This window comes from Papaver somniferum, unplaced genomic scaffold (genome assembly GCF_003573695.1).
Source record: "Papaver somniferum cultivar HN1 unplaced genomic scaffold, ASM357369v1 unplaced-scaffold_158, whole genome shotgun sequence".
Taxonomy (NCBI): Eukaryota; Viridiplantae; Streptophyta; class Magnoliopsida; order Ranunculales; family Papaveraceae; genus Papaver; species Papaver somniferum.
In genome coordinates, this window is record NW_020625264.1 from 441,838 (window position 1) to 455,786 (window position 13,949).

Consider the following 13,949-nt stretch of genomic DNA (forward strand, 5'->3'; position numbering starts at 1 on the left):
TTGGGCTATAAACATGTATTTTGAGCAAGTGATTAATATGAGGAGCTAAACCCCAACACTGGGATGACGGAGGAAGCCATGTTTCACGCATATGGTAATTCTAATAATTCTTTTATGACTATTTGCATTGATTTTTAACTGACTTATGATTTTTATTGAATGGGTGTGATTTCGTTTGATGGTGTATGCTTGGTATATGTATTTTTGATACATCATGCTTGTGATTTACAATCATTGCTTTTCAAAAATCTATTTTTGGCATTTATACGGAAGAGGAATTCTCTGTATCTCGGGAGGATACGGGGTTTGATATTGATGTATACCTGCAGAGTTGCTTTTGTCTCGGTTTTGGTGGAGAAGTCGCTCCAAAACTTCGTGTGTGACGAAATTGGACGAAATGGTTTCTCTCCACGGGGGCTCTTGGCGAGTCTCTTTGTCCACAAAAGTTCTTCTAGCCGTGTTATCAGTTTCAGGAGCATTAGAAGTGTACCTGGTTGGCTCGGGGTGGAGTGATTCCCGTGAGAGCCGTTCTGCTAGTGCTTTGAGGAAAACAAGCACCTCTTATTGAGTTGTCACCATGTACGTCTGGGCTCTGTCCATAACTTCTTTCTTCTCCATCAACTTAGCAACGGTAACATAGGGCCGGTTTCGTGTTCCTCCGGTTTCTGTTCTTGATGGCGGAGTAGTAGTGGTAGTGGTCCTGGTTGGCGGTGTCGTATTTGACGACATATTGGGGGTGGCAGCAGCAGATCTGGATCTGGTAACCGGTGGTGTATTACACGAGGGAATATCGGCAGCCCTGGTTCTGGTGATTGGCGGTGCAACACCCGAAGGAACTTTTTCTGCGTTGCTAGCGCCGATAGGTGGCGTACTGATGGTGCTGGATGGAATATTAGTACCAATGATGATTTCAGTGTTGGTGTCCACATGGTTTGTTGCTGATCCAGATCTGAGTTCCAACATTTTGAGGTTGAGGAAAATGAAGTTGGGGTTTGAAAGCTGATATTGTAACCGAAAAATTAAACCTCCCACTGTGGTTGCCAATTTTTTGTGGGTGAAACTGCTTCTGCGTTTTTTGGTAATTTTGAGTGTGTGTGGGTGCGAGGCGAATCTAAACCCAAAACAATTTACTGCTCATGGAGTTCTTTGATTCGAGAGGTCAATCTATACAACCCTGCCCTAAACCAAGAAATGGTTGTTCCAGGTTTGTTTCGGTTACAACTAGAAGGAGAAAGGTTGGTTTAAGGGATGGAAACAAAGAGAAGTTTTGAGACTGGTTGTGAAGGCGTGGTTACTTTGCAACTTGTATCATAAAGTGAAGGTAGCTAGCAAGTGAGAAGCCGCTCAGGTGTTTCTGGATACTTATTTTCCCAAGACTTGTCCTTTTGTGGATGATATACAAAGCCTATTTATACAACTTGCAAATGTAACGTAACCTTGTCTCGCAAGAAATTTTGGTGGAGTAATGTGAAGTTAGTTAATGTGTAACGTTTTAGAATTTATATTTCCATGGTGGAGAAACGTTTTTCTATTACACTTAACCATTATTCAACATTAACTCACCGCCCCTCTTTATAGAACTCTCTTATAACGGACACATTGAATGCCGCATGCTGTAAACCACCTAACCAATACCTTAATGAGTTTCCCGCTGTTTGTGTTTATATCTCGAATGTTCTTGTAGAAAGTATGTTGTGGGGCAAGTGAAGAGACTTGCCATGATGTTATTGTTTTTGGAATGGCACTGTAGCCATGGCTTGGCATGGCCAAGTGTTGGAAGTGAAGTGGTATATCATGGCGCGAAGGTGGAGCAGCCATAACATGGGGATGGAGAGTACATGGCATGTGCATGGCGTGGCATTGCTAGGACACAGCTTGGCAAAGCGTGGCACGAAGTAGTAGCGTCTATGGCACGGTAGTGGAGCGGCCATGGCATGTGCAAGGCGCGAAATGGATTGTCCATGGCTCGACAAAGCAGGTCATGGAGTAGGAGCGTCCATGGCATGTGCAAGGCGCGGATTGGCTTATCCATGGCTCGGAAATGCATGGAATGGTAACGGAGCGGCCATGGCACGTGCAAGGCGTGACATGTATTGGACATGACTTGGCAAAGATGTGCATGGAGTAGGAGCGTTCATGACATGGTCTAGCCATGCCGCGCCATGGTCTAGCCATGGTCTAGCCATGCACTTGTCATGTCTGTTCCTACTCCATTCCATATATTTCCAAGCAATGTCCAAGCCATGACGCGTCTTGCACATGCCATGGACGCTCCACTACCATGCCATGCTTTTCCAAGCCATGGCCAATCCATGTCGCGCCTCGCATATGCCATGGACGCTCCTACTGCATGCATACATTGCCGAGGCATGGATTGGCATGCCATGGCCGCTCCACTACCATGCCATTCTTTGTCGAGGAATGGTCAAGCCATGTCGCGCCTTGCACATGCCATGGCTGCTCAGCTACCATACTATGCATTGCCGAGCCATGGCCAAGCCATGCGGTGCCTTGCACATGCCATGGTCGCTCCTACTCTATGACATGCTTTGTTGAGCCATGACCAAGTCATGCCATGTCTTGCACATGCCATGGCCTCTCCACTACCATGTCATGAACGCTCCTACTCCATGCACATCTTTGCCAAGTCATGTCCAAGCAATGTCGCGCCTTGCACATGCCATGGACGCTCCTACTCCATGACATGCTTTGTTGAGCCATGACCAAGTCATTCCATGCCTTGCACATGCCATGGCCTCTCCACTACCATGTCATGAACGCTCCTACTCCATGCACATCTTTGCCAAGTCATGTGCAAGGCACCGCATGGCTTGGCCATGGCTCGGCAATGCATAGTATGGTAGCTGAGCATCCATGGCATGTGCAAGGCGCGACATGGCTTGACCATTCCTCGACAAAGAATGGCATGGTAGTGGAGCGGCCATGGCATGCCAATCCATGCCTAGGCAATGTATGCATGCAGTAGGAGCGGCCATGGCATATGAGAGGCGCGACATGGATTGGCCATGGCTTGGAAAAGCATGGCATGGTAGTGGAGCGGCCATGACATGTGCAAGACGCGTCATGGCTTAGACATGGCTTGAAAATATATGGAATGGAGTAGGAACATACATGACAAGTGCATGGCGCGGCATGGCTAGACCATGGCTCGGAAAAGCATGACATGGTAGTGGAGCGGCCATGGCATGTGCAAGACGTAGCATGGCTTGGACATGGCTTGGCAATGCATAACTTTGAGTAGGAGCGGCCATGACATGTGCAAGGCGCGTCATGGCTTGGCCATGGATCATCAAAGCATGCCATGGTGTAGGAGAGGCCATGGCATGGTAGTGGAGTGACCATGGCATGTACAAGGTGCGACATGGGTTGTCCATGGATCGACAAAGCATGATATGGAGTAGGAGCGACCATGGCATGTGCAAGGCGCGACATGGCTAGGCCATGGCTCGGCAAAGCATGGCACTGAATAGTAAGGACCATGGCATGGAAGTGGAGAGGACATGTCAAGTGTATGGCGCGGCATGGATAGTCCATGCCTCGACAAAGCATGGAATAGAGTAGTAGCGGCCATGACATGGGAGTGAAGAGACCATGGAAAGTACATGACGCGGCATGACTAGGCCATGGATCGACAAAACAGCGACAAACGGAGTGGTATCGGCCATGGCATGGAGTGAAGCGGCCATGGAAAGTGCATGGCTAGGCCAACTCTTGGCATGTGCATGGTGTGGCAAAGGCAATTGTCTTGTCCATGGCTCAGCTAAGGCTTGGCATATGCGTGGTGCAGCCAAGGAAATTATCTTTGTAGTGGTCATGGCTCGGCCAAGGCTTGGTATGTGCTTATGCGGCTAAGGCAATTAGCATGGAGCGGCTATGGATCGGCTAAGGCTTGGCATATGCGTGGAGCGGCCAAGAAAATTATCCTTGGAGCGGTCACGGATCGGCCTAGGCTTGGCATGTCGTGGTGTGGCCAAGGAAATTGGCATGGGGCGTCCATGGCTCGGCTAAGGCTTGGCATATGCGTGGTGCGACCAAGGAAATTAGCTTTGGAGCGGTCATGGCTCGGCCAAGGCTTGGCATGTGCGTGTTGCGGCCAAGGAAATTGGCATGGGGCGTCCATGGATCGGCTAAGGCTTGGCATATGCGTAGTGCGGCCAAGGCAATTAGCTTTGGAGCGGTCATGGCTCGGCAAGGCCTAGGGAGGCGCAACAGCCGAGTTCTGGCTTGGCAAGGCCAAAGCCTTTTAAAAATTATATGGGGTGAGTACGAATAACGTGTTCAAAATTGAGATGAATGGCCCAATATATATTTTAGTGGATGGGCTTTACATCTACGACCCATTTACTTACAGGGTGACGTCATATCAAATGCTAAGGTGTTATAATTTTATCTCTAGGATAAAAACCACTATTAACACCTAGTTGTAGCTCCGTAAGATGTTTTATGTTGAGCATTATAAACAAAGTCAATCAATTTCTTTGGTTGTTTAGTTGTTGCTCCGTAAAATTTCTTATGGCGAGCACTTTTGAACTAAGTTGATTATCTGGATTAACTTAGTTATTGCTACATGGATTTTCTTCATGTTGAGCATAACCAATTAAAATTATTATTTTTGTGATTAATTTTATTTTATATTCCGATTAGATTAATTATGAGTTTACTTGTGATTAGTCTAATTGAGAAATTATTAGTCTCCATGAGTTTTACTTGTGTTGAGCATTTAAGTCTCCGTAAGTTCGCTTATGTTGAGTAAATCCAATTAAGTTCGCTTATGTTGAGCATTCAAGTCTCAGTAAGTTCTCTTTTGATTAGTTTAATTGTGTATCTTTTGGATTCAAATTCATAATCGTATGTGCTTTGTTTTGTCCAAAGAAATCCTTATTTTTTTTTGAAATTAAGGTCGCTCTTATTGTTCCTTCGGGGATGGCGTTTAATGGGGGAGAGTTCTTTTGAATTTGCGCTTAATTGTCATATCTTTGGGGAGTGGGGCTGTGGAATTTGTAAGGGTTATCTTGTATCTTTAAAACTCCTTGATGAATGCATTTATCTTAGCACTCTATATTTCTCTTAGCAACATGTATTTCGCTTACCACCCAATATTTCACTTAGAAATATGTATGGACAACTCCAAGCAACTTTTAAGAGAATTACTTCAGCCTCGATCAATTAAAAGTTAATCAAGGAGATTGTATCTCGATCTCTCGATTTAATCCTTGCTCAAGCAAATTGAAATCTGCGAGACTTGATTAAAGACAAATAACTTGGATGGTACCAAAGACCAATTTCCAAGTTCCAATCAATTTAAATCAACAACCTAAAAGGTCAGATATTCTAATTGATCGGAAAACGCACAACCTGTATTATTTAAATTATATAAAAAAATATAATGCGGAAAAGAAATAACACATACACAAGAATTTTATTAACGAAGAAACCGCAAATGCGAAAACCCCCGGGACCTAGTCCAGATTGAACACACATTGTATTAAGCCGCTACAAACACTAGCCTACTCCAAATTAACTTCGGTATGGACTGTAATTGAACCCTTATGAATCTCCCACCGATACAAGGTACAATTGTTCTCCCTACGTTTATGATCATAGCTGGATATTACGCACTTGATTCCCTTAGCTGATGTCACCCAGAACTAAGAGTTGATTCAACCTAAAGTCAAAGACTTGATAAAGAAATCTGTCTCACACAGAAAAGTCTATTGATTAAATAAATCTGTCTCCCACAAAAATATCCAAGAGTTTTGTTCCGTCTTTTGATCAAATCAAGGTGAATAGGAACCAATCGATAACCCGGACTTATCTTCTGAAGAACAACCAAGAATTATCAATCACCTCACAATAATCCTAATCAACGCAGCGAAAAAGGATATTACGGAATCACAAACGATAAAAAGAAGTGTTTGTGATTTGTTTTATATCTTGCCTATCGGAGATAAAGATCTCAAGCCAATCCTTTCGATTGAGCTCGTATGATAGAATATGTAAGATCATATAACACAACTATGATAAAAGTAGTATCGATCAGGATTCACAATCCCAATAAAGTCTTTAGTCGTTAACCCGGTTTAAGAAAAGAAAACCATAGGGTTAAAGGAGAATCGACTCTAGTCGCAAATAGTATCACACGTAAAGTGCGGGGATTAGGTTTCCTAGTTGCTATAGTTCTCCCTTATATAGCCTTTCACATCAGGTTTTGCGATCAGTGTTAGCTTAGTAACAAAACATTGAATATTCATCGTTAGATGAAAACCTGATTTAGATTCAAGCCAATATTCTTCAACCGTTGGATCAAAGAATATATTTTGTTACACACAAATGAAATGCACGTTTAGGTTTGTGTAACCGTACCCAAACTTACACTTAGTTGGTTCAACAATAGCTAACCAAAATGTTAGCCATATGAGCACTTTCATATCAAACAACTTCTTTTTCACCATAATTAGTTCAAATAACTCAGATGAACTAGTTAGAGAGTCGTTCAATTGATACGAGATCTCATGTACTACACAAGACACAATTGTAACAAAAACGATTTGATTCACTCGAATCGGTTCATGAATTTTATAGCCAAGGTTTGCATAAAGCATTCCTTAGATAATAAAGGTTAGTTCACTGAACAATCGTTTCTAGACATAACCTACTCAAGTTCGCGGACAGGGTTCGCAGACTCAATTTAACCGGTTGGAGTTTACAAACTCCAGCCGAAATTCTCGGGTCCAGAACTTCCGCCAGTTCGCGGACTGAAACTTTGATACAACTCCAGCAGAAATTCTCGGGTCGAGAACTTACGCCCGTTCACGGACTGAGTTTGCAAACTGAGTTGATAGCTCACGTTCCGGTTTCTCTTGATCAACAAAGCTTGCAATCTTCGGTTCAAGGAATAAGACTTATGCATATATGTGTTTCCACAACAATGCTTATATCCACCAATTGGTTATATTGTCTAAACTCTCATTTCAAACTTCGAAACATTCTCAGAGGGCATATGTAGTTGTTACTCACGAACTATATTGTCAGAGCAATTTTGGAGAGGATTGAAACGTCATGACTTTCGTCACTAGGTAAAGATGTACCAACACACATTTCGAGAAATAGATAGGCGAGATAAACTCAGATCGAAATGTCATGTGTGCGTAATCTAAGTATATATAGCATTACAACTCTGTCTCAACATAGGAGATATAAATAGACTTTGAGTGATAGATAAGTTCAAGTCTTCACATACCTTTTTTTCTATGAAGATCCACCAATTTTTGAGTAGTTCTTCGTCTTGTATGATGAATCACCATGGATTTCTTGAGTTCAACTACACTTTCCATCCAAGTCCGAGACCTAGCTATAGTAGATTAGAAATCTAGACTTATAGTTTCGATCACTAACTTTGAAAAACATGCTTGATATAACAATGCATGTGAGGTCGACCAAGTTATGCTCTAACAGAACGATATTCGGCCTCCGCAGAAGAACAAGATACTATGTGTTGCTACTTTGTCTTCCAAGATATAGGTGAGCCTCCCAAAAATATAAAGTAACCACTAAGAGAACGACGACGAAGAGGGAAAGAGGCACAATCAGAATCACAATAAGCAGTAAGTTGAAGAGCACTATCCTTGCGTAATATAATCCCTTGACCCGGATGTCCCTTTAGATAACTTAGAACTCGGAGAGCAGCTTCCCAATGAGATACCCGAGGAGACTGCATAAATTGAGACAATACATGCACCGAGTAACATAATTCAGGACGCGTAATGGTCAAATAAATCAAACGTCCAATGAGCCGACGATACTGGGATGAATCATAATAGAAAGGTCCATCATCTAAAGCTAGACGATGATATTGATTGGTGAAGAGGCTGGTTTGGCTCCAAGAAGTCCAGTCTCAGACAAAATATCCAAGGTGTATTTCCGTTGAGATAAAAACAGACCATCAACTCCTCGAGACATTTCAATACCAAGAAAATACTTGATATTTCCCAAATCTTTCATATGAAAACAATTTCTTAAATATGCTTTGAAAGCATTAATAACAACGAAATTATTCCCGGCAATAATTAAATCATCCACATAGACAAGTACATGAATGAAATTCTCACCTCGTCGTAGGGTAAAAAGAGGATAATCAGCATAAGATTATACGAACCCAAAAACTTTAAAGACACCTGCAAGCTTAGCAAACCAATTACGAGGAGCTTGACGAAGACCATACAAAGATTTATGGATTCGACACACTTTACCAGGTGAATTAGTCTGAGTACCCTGGAGGAAGTTGCGCATATATTCAAGATCCCCATGTAGAAAGGAATTGTGAACATTCATTTGATATAACTCCCGATCACGAGCAACTGCAACCGCTGAAAAAGTTCTGACAGACACCATCTTAGCTACGAGAGCAAAAGTTTCATGATAATCCACCCCTTCAACTTGTCTATTTCCAAGAACAACCAAACGAGCCTTATACCGCTCGACACTACCATCAGAATTATATTTAATTTTGTAAACCCATTTACAACAGATTGACTTCTTCCCGGTGGCAGATCAGTAATACACAGCGTGCCATTTTTATCAAGGGCTTTAACTTCCTTAGACATATCTACACACCAACAAGGAAGACGAACAACCTCCACATAACTGGTAGGTTTTTTAAGAATAGTAATCACCGCCAAAAAACGAGTATGATTAGCGGAAAAATTTACACAAAATACATAATTATTTATAGCATAAAGCGTACCGGAGGACATTGACATTTGAGGAGTGGAAGAACCGGGGTCTATTGCTTCAATAGTATTGCAAACATAATCCCTTAATCACGTAGTAGGGACTCGGGACCGGGCACTTCGTCCAACTAAAGTGTCACTATATCTTCATGATTTTCAGAAATTACAACGTCTGACTGCCTGTGATCAGATATCTGATCATTAACGGGTGATACAAGGCGTTCAAATCTTTAGTATTTAACGAATTGCCAGCAAAAAGGGAAGAATCAGCAGGTCCGGCAATTTCTGCACGTCTACCTGACGTGGTCTGTAACTGGGCAGCAGGTGAGACAACTACTGTGACTGTTCGGCTTCTGTCATTACTTGACAGATTCTGTACGTCATTTCCAGATGAGTTTAAAACAATACTGTCAGACGAAAAAATGTCCGATCTGTTCAGTTCTGCATGGAACATTAGTGTTGTCACTACTGGACGGAAACAACCTCTTTACGTCACTGCCAGGAGTACCGGTACTGTCTGTCACATTCTGTGACCGATTTATCTTATTTAAATTCCCGTCTGACGCCTGTCTATTACCGAAGCCAATATCAGATTTATCTGCCACGTTCTTTTCAGTCCCATTTCTAACAACAATTCATGTTTTCCCAGCTGAATCCCCACCAAACTGTTTAGGTGAATAAGCTGAAATAACATGTGCTGGCCTGGTTGCGTCAGAGGAGAACAAGTCGCCCTGTTCTGTAGAGAGTACTCTCCTGTCATCTAATTCATTTTGTGAGTCTTCAGTATTATCATGCAAAGAAGCAGCATCATATGGAATTTTTGTTTCACAGAAAACTGCATCACAAGATACAACAAATTGTTTACTTTCCGAATCAAATAACCGCCAACCCTTTTTCCGTAAGGATAACCAACAAATATGCAACGTCGATTTCATGGGTTAAATTTGTTTCGATGACGAGGGACAACATACAAATACTCGAATATTTACTCATAAATGGGAGTCTTTCCATGTAACAATTCATATGGAGTTTTCCCATTGAGCAAGGAAGTAGGCATGCGATTAATAATATAAGCAGCACCTAAAATACATTCACCCCAAAACCGAAGAGGTAAATTGGCTTGAAATCGTAATGCACGCGCCACATTCAATATATGAAGATGTTTCCGTTCAACTCGCCCATTTTATTGTGGTGTATCAACACATGAAATTTGAAATTCCATACCTTGTTTAGCAAAGAAAGGAATCAATGGCCGAAATTTTGTACCATTATCGATGTGAACTTTCTTAACTTGTCTATTAAATTGTGTCTTAGCCATTGCACAATAATTCTGAAAATTATGCACCACCTCAGTTTTATATGCCATCAAATAAACCCAAATACAACGAGAATAATCATCGACAATGGTAAGAAAGTAATATGCACCACAAGAATATGGAGTACGATAAGGACCCACACATCATAATGTACTAAATTGAAGAGGTCATCAACTTTATTCTCAATAATCGGAAAATTAGTCCGAGTTTATTTAGCTTTAAAGAAAATATCACATGGTTCCTTAAGAAATTTCTGACAATCAACTTTATTCATACCCGGAAGTAAAGAAACAACCTTATTAGACGCATGACCCAAACGTCTATGCCATAAGCAATAATCTTCTCTGGTAGATACTCGATTTGCAGTAATGAGCATTCCAATATGGAAAATATAGACCCCGTCTCGTTCCTCATCCACACCAATCACCGTCCTAGTAGTGCGGCTGTATCACACATGATTTATCATTCAAAGTGACAATACATATCTCAAATTTTTAATTAAACATGCTAAAAAATCAAGTTGCAGTGGAGATCATGAAAAAAATAAAACATGAAATAATTTCATATTGTTTACAAGCACCACGCTGCCTTCGTATGGAGCATGAGAGTATGTTCCATTCAGAAGCTTCATGGAAGAAAAACCTATTGTATGAGTCTCAAATAAAAATTCTTTGGTTCTTGTCATGTGTCTTGAAGCCCCTGTATCAAGTATCCATTTACCAGAAATGTCCGAATCATTATTCGAATTTTTGAGAATTCGCATGATGATTTCCCGTTGTGTATCAGTAAGAGTATTATCAAGACCTATTCGATCTTGAGACGATAAAGATCCTCCACTAGATTTAATGGTTGTGATCGCTACATTAGCTACACAAGTCATGGTGCTAATATTAAGCAAAATTTTTCTGCTTTGGTTTTAATTAGATTAAGTCTTTCATGGCTCAGATGCCATGAAACGACAATGTAGAGAGGATTACAAAACATTTTCTTATTATGAAAAACTTAAAGTGACAAAAAGATTATAAAATGTTTCTCTAAAGCTGAATAGGGAGAAACCAAAAAGATATTTACATCAAAAATAATATCCTTTCCTAACTAATACATTTCCTAACCATATATATTGTATAATATATGTACAAATATAACTTCTTCTCTCAAGGAACTAAGCATATGGAATTGCAAAAAATTGAAAAGGGACCATCTTTGGAACAAGTATGAACCAGGTGCACCATCTCACTCTCTCTCTTTATTTTCAATTCTAATTTTTGTAATGTTTTATGAAAAGTCAGATAATATTGCAATCTTACACTACAAGAAACATCATATATTGCTGCACCCTATAGTTGTGGCATAAACTTTTATCAGTGTCGCGATAACCCATATAACAAGAAGTCTCTCTTGGAGCATCAATCTTTATTGATATAGTAAGAGATTATACTTTTTTCCACACTCTTTTCATATTGTTGCAACAGTTATGTGGCAAAAATTTCATTTTGCGGCAGTAAATTATAGCTTTTAATAACAACTAAAAAGTACTGTGACTAAAAATTTGCTTTTGCAACACCTATTTTAAAGGTGCGGCAACATATGGTATAGCAATAGCTATATTTTTTTTTTGTAGTGTTGTGATTTTTACGGGATTCAATTTAGGTTACTATTGAAGAAAAAATCTTTTTCATCAACTTCCAAAACTATAAACAAGGGACATCCGGTTTCGAAGAGAAAAATAAACACACCACACCAAAGAAGAAGAGACAACCATACAAGCAACTAACTAGAGAGGAAGCTCAACAACCTCGTAGTTGTAGTTGTACCCACTCTCACCCTTAAAAAGGCCATCGGTCTTTGTAGAAACTCTTTCATTCCCATCCGTTAGAACGTCATGCTGAGTGTACCAGAAGGGTATGTCGTACGAACACCGTGTCACCATTAGACTCGTCTTCACTCTACTCTTAGGTGGCACAGTAATGGTTCGCACAGACCCAACTTCAATGCTTTCCGTATCCGTTGTTCCTGGACTCCAAGATTGTGTAGACTCACCGGAAATCTCAAGGGAACCAGATTTTATGCGTGGAGCACCAAAGGTACCAGTCATCTTGAAACCTTGTTTGATCGACACACTGGTACTCCATTTTTTTGTATTGGTAACCGTCTTCTTAAGATTTATTTGAGACGTCTGGGTAAGCTGAGTGTTGTTTCTTGAATCGTCCGTGATAAGCGCAAGAATATTCTCATTGTAAATCCTTGCATTAATAAGTTGATATCTGACATTAGAGATCTTCCTTGTTAAAACAGGCTCCTCAATCTCCATGTGGCACAAATCATCAGGATACTTATAAATTGCGGTGAGGCAGCTCTTGGTAAAATATTCGCTTCTCCAGTTGCTTCCATCGTATCTCCTGCAAAATTTCCCGGTCTCCAAACTTCGTAAGAGGATGCGGTTGCCATCAACTTTCACGGGTAGAAAGGTGGTGTTGGTCGAAAGCTTGGGGTCATCGTTCTGTAAAACCACAAAAGCAACAGTATCCCTCCAAACAAAATTTATATCCGCCCAGTAGGTTCCAAACTGAGCACTCTTCAGGCGTATGCCTCCGTCGCGACTTGGAAACACCTCATAGTCATGATACATTGAGCCTGAGGAATCATCGGGTTTGCTTCCGAATTTCATTAACGCTTTGTTAAAGCCATAGACCCTCAAGTAGTTTCCATTGTTTTCCTTGATCCTGATAACGTCGGGCAACATAACGACAGATTCCCAGTCGATGAAGGTGCACACATCAATGTTGTCGTCGTCTGCTTGCAGTTTAGGCCGTAAAGTTAAGCAGCCATTATAATCATTGTTATCATTATGCATCCTGACGAACTTGCCGGTATTTGCATGCCGGAGCTCAACGACATGGTGGTTGTAGTCGTTGAGTTTCAAGAAAACAGGGTGGAAGAGCGTGCAATGTTGGTCGCACATATCCTCTTCAGGTTTGACGGCCGTAGCAGTGACCCAATCACCGGAACTTTCCCAATACCTGTTGTTCTGCAAACACCGGATATGGATGAATCCGGTGGTAGCAGGGACTAACTCGAATCTGGTTTCGAGCCCGAAACTATACTCTCCCTCGAAACGGAGGGCATTACGTAATGACTGATTCTCGCTGTCGAGGCGCGCATATCTGTTGTTATCGTTTGATTGGATGAGGACATAGTTGGGGAGTGTTTTTGCCATGGCGGAAAGTAACAACCAATCCGGCTTTCTTATGGTGAATAGACGTAATAGTAATGGAGTTTTTTCTGCTTCTTCAATTTCTCTCAAATATTTCTTTTTTATTTCTGATAGTTTTATTTTTTTCTCTCGCTTGTATGTTTGGTTTTATAACTTTTGTTTGATCATCGAAATCATCATTTCTTTAATTCAACTCGTCCTGAACAAGAATTTAAGCTCAAGTATTCTAGCAAAATGAATTGAAATTATCAAACCAAAATGAAAGTTTCTCTGAAAGAAAAAATCAACACGCACTAAAGGAAGAGGGAAATTGCCTAGCTCGTCATCAATAATAATTAGCTAGCTAGTGGGCATGTCGCACGACCTTTTGACTCTGTATTGCTTTGAAGTTTTGTTTCGGAAATAATGAAGAAATTTCGTTTTGTTTGATCATTTCAATTAGTTAGGTAGAATGTCATATATATATATACAGAACACAAAGACAGTTTGCAAGTGGGTATGTGGCTCGTCATTTCAATTAAGCTAGTTGGTGATGACGAGCTAGGCAGTTTGCAAGTGGGCATGTGGCTCGTCCTTTAGACTCCATTGATTTTTTCTTTTAAAACAAGGAAGAAGTTTCATTTGGTTTAATCATTTCAATTAGGAATGCCAAATAGGTATAGTTGAGAT

The 13,949-nt window shown here is 40.9% G+C and overlaps 2 protein-coding genes across 2 annotated transcripts; both read right to left on the bottom strand.

The window, feature by feature from the left end:
- Positions 1-561: 561 nt before the first annotated feature.
- Positions 562-963, bottom strand: LOC113337033 (uncharacterized protein PB18E9.04c-like). The gene has a single exon (XM_026582725.1). The coding sequence runs from the start codon at positions 961-963 to the stop codon at positions 562-564; it is 402 nt and encodes a 133-aa protein (XP_026438510.1).
- A 10,877-nt stretch (positions 964-11,840) lies between these two features.
- LOC113337034 lies at positions 11,841-13,283 on the bottom strand. The gene has a single exon (XM_026582726.1). The coding sequence runs from the start codon at positions 13,281-13,283 to the stop codon at positions 11,841-11,843; it is 1,443 nt and encodes a 480-aa protein (XP_026438511.1).
- Positions 13,284-13,949: the final 666 nt, after the last annotated feature.